The following is a 13,099-nucleotide window of genomic DNA, read 5'->3' as shown; positions in this document are numbered from 1 at the left end:
CCAAAAGGATCTGAAGAGAAAAGAGGCGCCCGTTCCGTTTCCCCACCTTATCAGATGAGCCGCCGGACATAAATGTGCCTCGTAAAGGGAATTCATTTAAGGGCGCGTCTGGGACATCCAAGCGGTAGGAGTAGATCACGAGCGGATTAAACGGAATCCCTTGAAAACCGGCTGACTTCCTGGGAAACCGCTCACATAAATGCGGGGTCAAACTAAATGGGCCATATTGAGGGTCCGGGTTTGCCAAAACCCTCCTTTCCAACCCTGAAGTCAGACAGAAGGGTTTTAAGGGGCTATTGTGGGGCCCAACAAATTCGTGGACTAGGCCCATTTGCCCTTAGAGAGTCCGAAGGCCCAATCCGAGGAGAGCTGTGGCCCAAGCTCTACAACGCAGAGCACAAAAGAATTTTGGGAGGCAGCCGAGGACAGTGTAGTTCTCGGCAGATCCATAGTCCCACCAGAACAAAGGGGTGAAACTGGTATAAGGACGAATTCGTAAGGAGATCCAAGATACCTTGGGGAGGTTATCCTTACTACCCCTCCAGATAAGACCCAGCGCCTGACAGAGCCGCACTCTGCAGCTTTATCAAACCATCCCTAACAATTCCGAGATTGGACTGATGGGACAAATGTCAGTGTTTGTAAAGACTGACCCTACACGTGGACGAAGGATAACGAATGCAGACGAGTATAAAAGAAGAAAGTAAGTAAATCGAAAGAGGGGCCCATTCGACCTCCAAAAAAGAAATATCACGTGGGGGGAGAACATCTCAACAACACCGGACTTCACAGAAGAAAGTCCGTCGTTGGATAACTGGGGTAAGGCCTCAATGGTCCTCGGATCTACTCCGAGGAGTCCCATCCCATAGGGTGCGACGTCTAAGGGTTTAAATGTTCAAACCCAATCCCTTTTTTCTACCTGAATTCCTCTAAAGCCAGGATCGGACATCGCCCCGTGACCAGCGGCTAGCTTTTCAAGCCCACTCTCTACAAATCATATTGTGAGGGATCTTTTGTACGCGAGCCCAACATCCTTATTGGGCCGCCAGAGAATTGTGTCCTTACATAAACCATTAAACTTTAGAAGCAAAATAGATATATAAAAGAACATAGACGAGTTTTTTACTACTCTATTCAGATTTCAGTGCATCCTAATGTTCAAACAATAACTTATTCATTAAGTTGTAACACAAACTCAAGTTAGATAGGACAATTCACCCAATGATATGGTTTCATAATTAATTTGAGATCTTATTAAATTATTTTAATCTACCATAGAAATAGGTAGGCTCACAGGTGTAGCATGAGTTTGCAACTAGTAATATATATATATATATATATATATATAAAATCAAAGACATAATACATTTATTTGACCATTAAACTTATAATATTTTGTATTCTCACAATTTTACGTGTCAATATTTTAATACATATATTTTTAATTGGACTTAAATTTTATTCTATATTTAAACACTCAAATAAATAATGAAATAGATAAATTAATATACAAATACAATCATAATAAATATTTATTAATTATTATCAAAATTATATTTTACAATGCCATATAAAAGCACAATTATAATAAATTAAATACCTATTCTATCTTTTCCATAAAAAATTAATAAATACAATAATTATCAAATTTCATATTTAATATTTAATATTTCACATGCAAATATAATCAAAATAAATTTATATTAATGATTATCACAATTATTAAATTTCATATTTACATATAAAATAAAGAAAAAGAAATAAAATAATTTTTTTTATAGATAAAATCATATTTTATTGAAGTGGTTGAGTCATGAGTGGTTGACTATAACAAATAAAATAATGAAGACGACACGTCGTTTAGTTGCAGTGACAAAGAAGGTCCGACTCAGCCAAAAAGGCTCCGCCACCTTTCTTCTTGCATTTCCTCTTCCCTGTTCGCGAGTCGCAGCTCCTCTTTGGCTCAATTCTCATTCTTGGATCAAATTCCATTCTTTGATCCTCCCAATAACACTCCTCTTGCTTTAGCTTTCACTATAACCACTCTTAGTCTCTTGCGTAGTCTCGCAGTTTTCGCTTCTCTGGATGTGAGTTTCATCATTTTCTCCTATGCTTTGTTCTCTGTACTGTGTCTTTTCTTTTTGTAATGAATTTTTTGGCTAATGGGTGTTTCATGGATGATCCATTCTTTTTCTTCTGTATGTATTTTTTGTTTTAAAAAAAAAAAAAATATATATATATATATATATATATGTTTAGGTGTTTGGTTATTTGGTTGGAGGTTTCCCAGATGAGATTTTGATTGTTGGAAATTGGAAATGTTTATTTCAGCTAGTTTGAATGATGGGATTTTATGTTTTTGGGTTTTTGATTGTGGGGTTTTTTTGTGTGTTTTAGTTAAGCTGACAGAGTTGTTGAATATAATATTGGATTTTGATTTCCATGTAAAGTTAAAAATAAAGAAGATGTCAAGTTTGTGTTTTTCCAATAAGCTTCTATGCAATAATATTTTAGTGAAATTCGTGAAAATTATAGAACTCATAAATAGTAGGGTACATGAATATGAACTTATTAAGGGATTTGTTTCCATTTCCTGTTACAAGAAATAATTCTTCCACTGTGAGGTATGGGTCTGTTTATGTCTTTACTTTCTGTCCTTTTTGAGAATTGGAAAGATGCATTACTTACTTTATCAGATAAGCTATTGGATATTCTCTGTGTTGTTTTGTTGTTTAAGTGTATTGATTTTAATCTCCCAATATAAGATCTGACAGTGGTTAATTTGGTTTTGATTGTTGGGGAGACAAACACCTTGGGGAGCTTCCTTGAGTAATTAATATAACATATAGAGACACACTTTAACCCAAAAGGCCTAAGCCCAATGGGTATGTGCTCAATTATGTTATATTAACCACTCATTCTTCTCATATTTATTCAATGTGGGACTTCACTCACACGTGTAACCCAACAATCTCCCCCTCACGTGTGAGTCTCTGCCTCTCTGTGGGCTTCAAGACCTCTCTATGGGCCATGAACAAGTCCTACTTACTCCCCCTTGCCTAATGGGCTTTTCACTTCATCAATGCATCATCCATGAGTCTCTCGTACGCCATCCATGGGAACCACGTGTCAACCCCACACGCACATCCATGGGAACCCCGCACGTCCATGTCCATGGGAACCTTGCATCACACCATTATTTAGCACCATTAGCAATATTCATTTGTTGGGCTCTTTTTTTTTCTTCTTCTCCAGGATCTTTATGTGTGGGCTATTTAGGCTTTCTCTGTCCCCGCTGGATAGGGACCATGAACACCTTACCACCTTCGCCGCACACCACCATGGGCTCTGATACCACTTGTTGGGGAGATAAACATCTTGGGGAGCTTCCTTGAGTAATTAATATAACATATAGAGACACACTTTAACCCAAAAGGCCTAAGCCCAATGGGTATGTGCTCAATTATGTTATATTAACCACTCATTCTTCTCATATTTATTCAATGTGGGACTTCACTCACACGTGTAACCCAACATTGATGTGTTTACCGGAGTATCAGAATGGCTGCTGCAGTGTTCCACCAATGTATTGGGGCCATTCAGGTTCACAGTTGTGGCACTGAGAAATCTGGGAATTCCTCATTAAGGTTTACCTCAAGGGGTTTTGTTATTGACTGTGGATTGTTAAGGAAAGGAACTTGTAGCTCTCATCGGTGTAAATTGCATGTAATACGTGCATGTACTTCCGATGCTTCGGTGATGGATCCTATTTCATCTACCTCACACAATGCCATTGACTGTTCTCAAAACACTTCAAGTGAGTTGATGATATAAATCTAACCAACTCTTAATTTTTTGTGTATTGAACTCTAAACAATCAGTACATTATGTTTCTCCTAGATTATATCATTCTTGAGTTTTGAAACGTCAATATTTTTGGATAGATTAGAATCTAACATCTCCAATTTTGCAATATATGTTTATTAATGCTTCCTTCTTTCTTTTTAGGTTTTATTGAAAAAAATTGAGGTTCCCTTTTCTCTTTTTTTTTTGGCTGAGCAGGTTCCTTTTTGTCTTTTTTTATTATTAATTGTTGGTTCCATACTCTTGTTTTAGTTGAAACTGCATTGATACTAATTCGGCATGGTGAGTCTTTGTGGAATGAAAAGAATTTGTTCACTGGTTGTGTTGATGTGCCTTTAACCAAGAGGGGTGTAGAGGAAGCAGTTGAAGCTGGTAAAAGAATCAGTAATATACCTGTAGACATGATTTTCACATCTGCACTGATTCGTGCACAAATGACTGCCATGCTTGCCATGACTCAGCACCACCGCAAGAAGGTATCACTTATAGTTAGATCTTAACATATAATATCTGAAGATTCTAATAAAATGCTTCTGATTACTTAGATTGCTTAAATTTACAAAAATAAGAATATAATTGTATTGTGAATTTGAAACAGAACAGAAAGAGAAGTTACATGTGTTGATCCGAGAATGGTTTGCAGGTGCCTATAGTCATGCATGATGAGAGTAAAGAAGCAAAAGCATGGAATCAGATTTACAGTGAAGAGACCAAGAAGCAATCAATTCCAGTTATAACAGCTTGGCAATTGAATGAAAGAATGTATGTAATTTTTTATGCTTGACTACATCTTCCATTTCCACTCCATCTTACTTTAAAAACATTGAGCTGGATTGAATTACCAGCTGTTTTCTCTCTCCCTCTCTCTCTGTTTTTCTGTATAGGTATGGGGAATTACAGGGTCTTAATAAGCAGGAGACAGCTGAAAGATATGGAAAGGAAAAAGTGCATGAGTGGCGTCGAAGTTTTGATATTCCTCCCCCTAATGGTGAGAGTTTGGAAATGTGTTCACAGAGAGCTGTTGCTTACTTTAGAGAACATGTAAGCACATCTAGCTTCTTCTTGCTGACATTTGAGATTCACGTAGAATTTTTTAAAAGTGTTTAAAGTTCCTTAATATATATATATATATATATATTTTAGAAACCTGAATATTGAGAAGGAATGCATTGCAGATTGAACCCCATCTTCAATCTGGAAAGCATGTGATGGTTGCTGCACACGGGAATTCACTGAGGTCTATCATCATGTACCTTGAAAAATTAACTTCTCAGGAGGTAAGAAATTATATTTCTTGAGATTGCTCACTTCTGTGCCATAATACTTTCTGTTAGTTGATTATGGACAATCAATGATTTTGTCTGGCAAACAGGTCATTAGCTTAGAATTATCAACTGGGATACCATTGTTATACATATATACAGAGGGAAAATTTATGAGGAGAGGAAGTCCTGTGGGAGCTACAGAGGCTGGTGTTTATGCATATAATAGGGTATGAACTTTCTGTACTTTGTTGTGTCTGATCTTCTAATTTGTTAATTTTCTTAGATTTTCAGTTAGTTTTTTGCAAAATTTTTATTTGATGTTTTCTTACCATGTTCTTTTGAGGGGAATATTATCAGTTAATGGAAACAGAAAAAGGAAAAAACTTGATAATTTTGTTTGGCATGTATTGAGTACACTAATTCACCTTTTTAAAGCTTAGAGCCTTGTCTGTTACTGTAAGGTCAATCGTATTGGCTTGAGGATGAGTAGACTCAGATATATTTATCTATTTCACCTGCTGGATGGTCGTTGATTGGATGAGTTGGGGACTCCTCATAATTCCAAAACCAAGGGAACTATTTATATCGGACTTTGGTTTAGTTCCATTCATTTATTGCAGTTTGATAAGTGAAATAACTGAAATTTTACCTAGGCATACAAGAAACATCATGCTTGAAGTGTTACATAGAATTGAAAAGTTTTTTATATGAATCGCATAGTTCTTTTTGGTGGAATTTCATTTACCAAGGACCCAAGGAAGCTTAGTTTCAACTTCTGGAAAGTTTTCATACAAATTGCAATGTATATTTTTCAACCCTTTTGTCAAAGAAGCTAGAACCTATTCCTGTTAATTACCTGACAGGACAAATCGGAGAATTTGTCAACATTTGCTTGTGGCGGGCTAACGTAAAAGGCTTTGTAGATCTACAGTTTAGAGTTGTAGAAGAAAGAGTTAAGACTCAAAATTGACTAGGTTTTTTTTATATGTTTATTCAATAGAAGAAAGTATGTGTGGTTTTAGGGTTTTGATAGGTAAAACAAATTACTTGATTTATGGTTGTAAGGGAGAAGGAAAAGAGAGAAGAGAAAGGGAGAAAAGAGCTTACAAAGGCTAACATGCCTCAATAAGTAATAAGAATTATTTAGAAAGAAACAAGTACTCTATGTTCACGATGGTGAGTGGTGACCACAAAGTATCTAAAACAATTACAATCAAATCAACTAGAGAAACTAATAGAGTGCAGGAAATAAGAAATGGAAGTATAATGCATAAAACCTTACCCCAAACCCGAGACCAATCAAACAAATTCTAGATTAGCAAGGACTTCAAATGATCAAAAGGTCTCTCAACATCCTGAAAAGTGTGTTTTTTTTGTTCCTTCCACACTAACCACATCAAGCACGCTAGCACCAAATTCCAAACATCAAAGGAATGTTTCCCCAACTAGTTCTGCGAACCAAATGAAGAGAGACAACCCTCTCTAGCATCACTGCATCACCCATTGAATCCCAAACATTTGAAATACTTCACTCCACAGCACATGGGCAAAATCACATTGAAGCAAAGGATGATTCATTGATTCCCTCAACATCGACACATACAACACCGATTAGCTAGGGAAAAACCCCTCTTAACAAGATTATCAATTGTAGGAATCCAACCCCATGCTGCTGTCCACAAAAAGAAAGAAACCCTTTTAGGGGCCTTAACACGCCAAATGCTCTTCCAAGGGAAAGAAATAGTAAGGGTATGACAAATATAATTATAATAGGAGAGGACATCAAAAGTACCACTCTTAGTCAATCTCTAGATTCTCCTATCCCCCTTCCCCCTAGGCAGCTTGGAATAAATAAAACTCAAAGAAAGAATGCAATTCCTCCAACTCCCAATCATGAAAAGCTCTATGGAACTGCAAATTCTAGCTCCATTTAAATCAAGAAAATAAAAACCTAATAAAAGACTAGCTTGGACTCAGAAAATAAAACCTAAGATACTTGGGATCTCCTAAAAGGTTCTAGACTTAACTAAATTACCTAAATACCCTTAGGCTCTATTTGATTGGGAGGATGGAAATGTTGGGGAGATAGAAAATATTTTAGTTTTACACCATGGGTGTTTATAAATTCCACTCTACCATTCCGTTATTATCATCCCTATACATTGGATTATATTGAATTTATGTCTGTGCTATCTTGTTAATGATAATTTTACCAGTCAGTGAAGTTGTCGCCTGGCTGTGGTGTCCTCATCTGTGTGGCGCTAGAACATTTGAAGACCATCTACATGCTAATATACTAAAATCTATCCATTACCCATGAAGATGATTTTATTAATGAGCCATTTCATCTCTGTCCTTCAGAATTGCTGTCAACCAGCAATTTGATATGTAATTGTTTTTGAAGTAAAACTAATGGGAAGAAGAAAGAGAAGAAAAAAGGAGAATATCTTGAATTTTCACCCAACTCTACCAAAACATTCAACCCAAAGTAGGTGAGATCTAGAAAGTGAGTTAATCTTTAAACAGAGATGAAACAAATAGTGAATTTTTCCCCTTATCCTCATCTTATCTGGAAGAGTGCTTATTTAAAATCATATAATGTAATCAAGTCTCGAGCTCCATCCTTTAGAGAGTAGATTAGGGAAGCCAAGCTCCTCTTGTCTTGCTAAATATATTTTCAGTGTTTGCTTTTATTTTCTGTAGAATCTAGGCCTTTTTTGTTGCTGATTCACAAATAACATCTTAGCTCTTCCTACATTTTTCATATGCAGACTTTAGCTCTCTACAGGCAAGAATTGGATGAAATGCTGCACTAACTTTTTCAGAAAAAGAGGTAAGCGACATTTTAAATCATATACTTCTAACATTTGGACCTGTCTTAGATTCTATGTTAACAAAATCATTGCCTTTATAAGATCCGGTTGTACTATATTTATGCATGATATCAATGAGACTCCTCAGAAGACTAATTATATTATATCCAGACCGCAGCTATTCCAGGTTAATTAGACCCTTGCTCTGCTCATCCATGGTTCATATTTTTGCAGGGTAATTTTTCTTTTGTTCTTGATGGGGACTTTTCAGAGGATATAAAACTTTTGAAGCACTGGTGAAAAAAGCAAGCTCGTTGCAACGTAGGAATCAATTAGGAATCACTACAGGCTACAGCCCTCCCATTCTTTAAAGGAATCAATTAGGACAATGCAATAGGCATGGAGTATTATACTGTAACACATGGAGACTGTAACAATAACTGGGAAAGGAAACACACTCACACACACACACATTGTACGTACAAGGTTGCAAATGTTGTGTTAGAATTTGGTGATATTTAATAAAATTAAGCTAGTACAGGTGCATTTTTGCACTTATGTGTGAACTTATTATGCTCAGGATTTTATGAGAATTACTGGTGGCACTGGCGTCCATCCAATGAATCAGGATTTTAAAGCATGAGCAGTTAGTCTACACCATTGCACATAATAAAAATGCTTCTTGTAAGAGTAAAATGGAGGAGAAATCGTGGGGTCAAGACCTACTCAGTGCATGGATTAAATATATATATATATATATATATATATATTTTTTTTTAAAGCTCTATTTGTGCTATATATATGATGCTAGTTTATTTCTGGTTTTGTCAGTGTTAGGAAATAGCAAGGCCCTAACTTACCAATATCTACTGCTTGAAGTTTTATCTGTTCTCACTGAAGAAGAAGAATAGGGAATTTCTAGAAATAATTTGAACAATTTCAGCGGCAATGACCTACTGTTTATTGACAGTTTCGCACTGGCGACTGTAAAATTCAGAGTACTGTTTATTGGCCACTAAGTAACCAAAAAAAAAAAAAAAAATTTGATGTACTAATGTACCATATGTTACTACTCTTTCTCTACCATCCCTAAATGGTGTGATTAGGCATGGATTTTAAATAATAAGCAAGACAAATTCCCCCCCACCCCAAATAAAAGGAGGATAAAGCATTTTTCGGTTCTTGAGGTTAAGTGTGCGTTTGAGAACTTTGTAATTTTTTATAACATATTTGCATGGTATTATTAAAAAAATATATAGTTTTTGACAATTTTTATATTAAAAATGTGCGATAAAAATATAAAAACTAACTTTTTTATAAAAAAAAAAAAAAAGGTTTTGTTAGGAAAAAAAAAGTTTATTTTAGCCAAATAGAAATTAACAACTTATTTTTAGTTTATTAAACTTACTAGTTATAGGCCCGTGCATTGCACGGTTTTATGAAAAAAAAAAAAACTTATAAAATATATGTATAAATAATTATATATTTCAATAATAATTATAACAAAATAAGTGCTAATTTGTTAGTGACTTGAAGTATTGTTAAAAATAATATCAATGATTAAAAAATGTCAGAAGTATTTTTTTCCTTTGGAAAATCTTTGAATACTTATTTGTATACTATGTTTTTAGAGTATCCTTGTTCTTCTTCGTCATTGTTCTTTATTAAAATCTTTAGACATAGTATTATAAAAATTGGCCACTTTTAAAAGATAAAACTATTCAAAGAATAATAACCTTTAATTTGTTCTAATTATAGACCCTATCATAATTTTTGCTTCCTGTATGTTGCACGATTTTATACATAAATTCATATAATACAAAATTTATTTGAGAAACAAAAAGAAAATGAATAGTTTGAGTTGTAAAAGAGACACTACATGTAAATGAAAAAAAAAAAAATTCTGAGCTCTACATATAGATTACAGACCTTTTTTAGGATGCTTGGAATCTTTTATGACAAACCTGGAAAACAAAATTAAGAAAAAAATTAAACCAAGTTAAAAAAAAATTGAACTATATAGATTGTAAAATTGCATATGAGTCTATGACCATTTAATACCATGCTTTAAAATAAATCATATTATATTATATTATATATATATATATATATATATATATATATCATATTATATATAATAAAAGTTGGGCTTAGACGCCGTAGTTGAGCCATGTGGCTTCACTAAATTGCAGAAATTTTAATAAATTTTTAGATTTTAAGAATAGATATATACATATTTTTTGGATAAATATGATAAATCAAGTAATGAAAGAAAGTAGTATTTAATTTACAACTATAACAGTTGTGTTTATCTAAAATGTTATCAACAAAGCTTAAAATCAATAGAATAGAATTATCTAAGGATATAATTTAAATAAAAAAGAGAGATAAAACTATGCTAAAAAAAAAAGAGGTACATCCACTTAGAAATTGAAACTCCCACTATTGGAAAAAGAGCTTCCGTAGTATATTGAAAGCATATATACAAATTTGCATAAAAGAGGTCTAATACATCCACTTAGAAATTGAAACTCCCACAATTGGAAAAAGAGCTTCCATTGTGAGCTTCCGTTGTATATTGAATCATACATACAAATTTGCATACGTTTCTTAAAAAAACGTAAAAGAAAAAAAAAAAAAAAGATAGAACTTGCTTTTTTTTTTCCTACTTCTTTTTTTTTTTTTGGTGGATAAATTTGCATCTTATGTCATCTTTTTCCTAATAATTAAGTTAAAAAAAAAAATGTGAGTTTCACCTAAACTACTTCTTTTTGTTCATATCGTCTTCTTCACAATTTAAAATTCCCACTATATATACATACAGTTTTTTGGTGTTTCATTATTTCTACTACATATTTTACAATTATTTATTATATTCTTCATTTCTTCTCTCTACCCTACCTACAACCTTGCAGGTAAATTTTTTTTTTCTTTCATCAAATTGAATAAATTTTGTGTATTTGTTGCCTTTATATTATATATAATATGATTTTTACCAACAAGTTTTATAGATAAGCTGAAATTCTATGTTTAATCACACCTTTTAGTGTTTTTTTTAGAAGTCAATATAGCAAGCAATATATTTGTATTTTTTAATTTCTTATTACATGATTATTTGTTGTTGACATCAATATTTTATAATGGATTTAATTTGTTATGGTTTTGTTTGGTGCTTTGTTCCATGTAATCTATATTCTTTAATTAAAAGCAAAATTTGCTGTCAAACATGAAATTGGATACGAGAGAATCCATCTGTCCAAATTTCTATGCAAGTCTATCTTTGCTTAACTCCGTTTTTTATTTCTTAAGTTCAAAATTTTGGATATTTTTTCAATTATTGAATTCATTATTTTTTCATGTGTAATATTAATATCTATGTTTTTTTTAATGATAAAAAAATAATATATATGTTCTTAAAGGCTAAAACAGAATACAATTACAAACATTTTTTAAGTTAGGGTGTTATATTTATTTATTAGTTAGTTAGAATGTTACATTAAGTTAGAGTATTATATTTTTATTTATTATTAATTTAGAATGTTACATGTGGATACATATGCTGGTTTAAGATTGATATAACTTATAACCATTTGAATGAAAATCAACACTAAAAAAAATGATTTAAATATCAAAATAAGAAATAAAAATTAAATTTCTTTTAAGTGTACAAGTACAATTTATTTTTTAATCTTAAAATTTGAATTAATTCTTTTTTCATTTTATTTGTTATTAAATTTAATTATATTATCAAAATATTTTTTATTAAGCCGTGCGATAATACTAGTATATAATAAAAGTTGGGCTTAGACGCCGTGGTTGTGTCACATGGCTTCACCAAATTGCAGAAATGTTATTAAACTTTTAGATTTTTAAAAAACTAAAAAAGAGTAGTATACTACCAGGATTCTAATTCATTCTTATCATCAAATAAAATTAGATTAACATTATTATTTTTTATTTGTTAGGATATATTTCTTAAATTAAGAGATAATATTTAACATACAAAAATTTAATTTAGATAATATATATCATCTAATTAACATTATTTTTTTATTTTTCAAGGGATAATATTTAACATACAAAAATTTAATTTAGATAATATTTATCATCTAAATTTTCAAAATTTTAATTCTACTCTAATTAAAAGTCTTTTTTCAAAATTTTCTAAATTTGAATCTCATCCACGTTTTTGTTGTTTCTATTTTCCTCAAGTTGCAACTTAAATTTTAGCTGATGCTGCACTTTGCATCCTCTTTGCAGTTTAAAATCAAAAATATAAAAAGATTAATGAAGAATTTGTTGGGAATAGAAAATTATACTAATAATTAGCAAAAAAATATTAATTAATGTTGCAAATGGATATACATAATTCTGTGCACACTTTACATAATTAAATGTTGATATTCAAAATAAAAATAAAAAGTAAAAAGGGAACAACATGAATAAATCATACTTGACAAAATTTATTTCATTTTGTTTGATAAATTATATAAAATAAATCCTATTAACTTAGTTTTAGTGTATTTAAATGATTTAGAAAAATAATGAAGCATATACTTTTGAGCCTAATCACATCTAGCAAAATAATAAAGCATTCAAAATAAAGGTAATTTAAGTTCATATATGCTTGCATGAGATATGTACCTATCCATAATAGCAATGGAAGTCTCATCTTTGAGATGAAGAATCAATATAATGCTAATAAAAAATAAATAAATAAAAGAGAGAAAGAGAACGTGGTTGATATTTATATATATATATATATATATATATAAAGGAACTTCTTGTGTTCCTTTGGAGGCTGTTTCTCAAACTTCTTATTCTAATAGATTTTTTTTTTTTTTGGTTTAAAATGTCATCTACGTAGAAATTATTAAATTAATAGAGATATATACTGTTTTTTGGCATAGATAAATATTATCAAATTAATGGAGATATATACTATTTCTTGGGATAGATTTATATTAATCATCTCTTGAAGAATTTGGATTTTGCTTATCCCTTAATAATAAAAAAAGTGAACAATGAATAGTGGGATGAGATTTAAATTTAGAAATTTTTTAATTGTTTGTCAGTGACAATCTTCTTTGTCTCAAACTTTCTTTCTTTCTTTATTCTAGAAAATTTGAAGTATTGCAATTTTATACAACTCAGAGA

At 31.9% G+C, this 13,099-nt stretch overlaps 1 protein-coding gene across 1 annotated transcript; it reads left to right on the top strand.

The window, feature by feature from the left end:
* Nucleotides 1-1,880: 1,880 nt before the first annotated feature.
* On the top strand, nt 1,881-8,639 carry LOC115994150 (2,3-bisphosphoglycerate-dependent phosphoglycerate mutase-like). Its single transcript, XM_031118207.1, has 9 exons — nt 1,881-2,087; nt 3,561-3,817; nt 4,117-4,340; nt 4,508-4,626; nt 4,749-4,905; nt 5,040-5,141; nt 5,237-5,356; nt 7,901-7,962; nt 8,177-8,639. The coding sequence occupies exons 2-8, from the start codon at nt 3,562-3,564 to the stop codon at nt 7,943-7,945; spliced, it is 1,023 nt and encodes a 340-aa protein (XP_030974067.1). The 5' UTR covers nt 1,881-2,087; nt 3,561; the 3' UTR covers nt 7,946-7,962; nt 8,177-8,639.
* The last annotated feature ends 4,460 nt before the right edge of the window (nt 8,640-13,099 follow it).

The sequence above is a fragment of the Quercus lobata genome, chromosome 6 (genome assembly GCF_001633185.2).
Source record: "Quercus lobata isolate SW786 chromosome 6, ValleyOak3.0 Primary Assembly, whole genome shotgun sequence".
Taxonomy (NCBI): domain Eukaryota; kingdom Viridiplantae; phylum Streptophyta; class Magnoliopsida; order Fagales; family Fagaceae; genus Quercus; species Quercus lobata.
This window is presented reverse-complemented; position numbering and strand designations above follow the sequence as displayed.